General features: G+C 39.7%; 1 protein-coding gene across 1 annotated transcript in view; it reads left to right on the forward strand.

Moving 5' to 3' along the window:
* Window positions 1-56: 56 nt before the first annotated feature.
* Window positions 57-943, forward strand: part of LOC101858220 (tetratricopeptide repeat protein 36) — a 9,086-nt gene continuing 8,199 nt past the window's right edge. The window contains exon 1 of the mRNA XM_005109807.3: window positions 57-503. Within this exon, the coding sequence (XP_005109864.1) occupies window positions 383-503 (121 nt within the window). The 5' untranslated portion in view covers window positions 57-382. The remainder of the gene's footprint in view (window positions 504-943) is intronic.

Genomic DNA, 943 nt, shown 5'->3' on the forward strand with positions numbered 1-943 from the left:
TGTGTGTGTGTGTGTGTGTGTGTGCACGTGTGTGCTCGTTAGTGTGTGCCTTTTCTCCCATCTGAAATGTGACCATTGGTCGAAAAAGTTTATGCATCTTGATTTAAGCATTGTCTACATCGTAATTATTACGAATAGAATGGTTGTGGAAAAGCAACGCAAGACCTTAAAAATTGTTTTGGCCTACAACAATGTGCCGGGTATCGAAACAGCCTTGATTCTGACAATTTCAACTCGATACCTAAAACTTCGGATTGCATGAACAGGAAGTTAAAAACAGGAAGTGCAATTTGACCGCAACGAAAGACGCGAAAGCGAAAGCAAACTCTAGCAAAGTCGTTGTCTTGTTAGTGACTGCTCTGGGCCTAGATTCTACTTTACGATGGCGTGTTCTCAAAGTTCTGATGTTAAAGTCTCTCCACATGATAAGGAAATTTTGAATCAGATATTTAATCCGGGACTACCCTATGGAGATGAAGTGGACGATGATGGAGCAGAAAATGGTAGATAATCTAGATCTAGATTCTAGTTAAGATAGTTAAATCTAGATGCTATCTGACTGTTTTTTTGTTGTGCTGCGTGACGGTCGTTCTGTGTGTGTGTGTAGGTTTAGATCTAGATTTTTTTGATATCTAGATCTAGATTCTAGATACAAATCTAGGACTAGAATCTACATCTAGTCTAAAATACTAATTATAATAAGGCCGCCATTCGAGTCCGAATAACATTTTTTCATATTTGGACTCGAGTCCAATTATCCGCCATTTTTTAGTTTCCCCACACCTTATCTGCCGATCCGATGCCCGCCGCCTCATTGATACGCCACCCCCCATGTTTCCCACTTTTTTTGTTGTAGAAAAAGGTAAAATTGAAGACTAGCAGACCACCTGGCACCTGCATATTATGAGCTGTGTAAAAAAAAAAAGACCGAATCGTTCAAATA

This window comes from Aplysia californica, unplaced genomic scaffold, assembly GCF_000002075.1.
Source record: "Aplysia californica isolate F4 #8 unplaced genomic scaffold, AplCal3.0 scaffold00818, whole genome shotgun sequence".
NCBI classification, from domain to species: Eukaryota; Metazoa; Mollusca; class Gastropoda; order Aplysiida; family Aplysiidae; genus Aplysia; species Aplysia californica.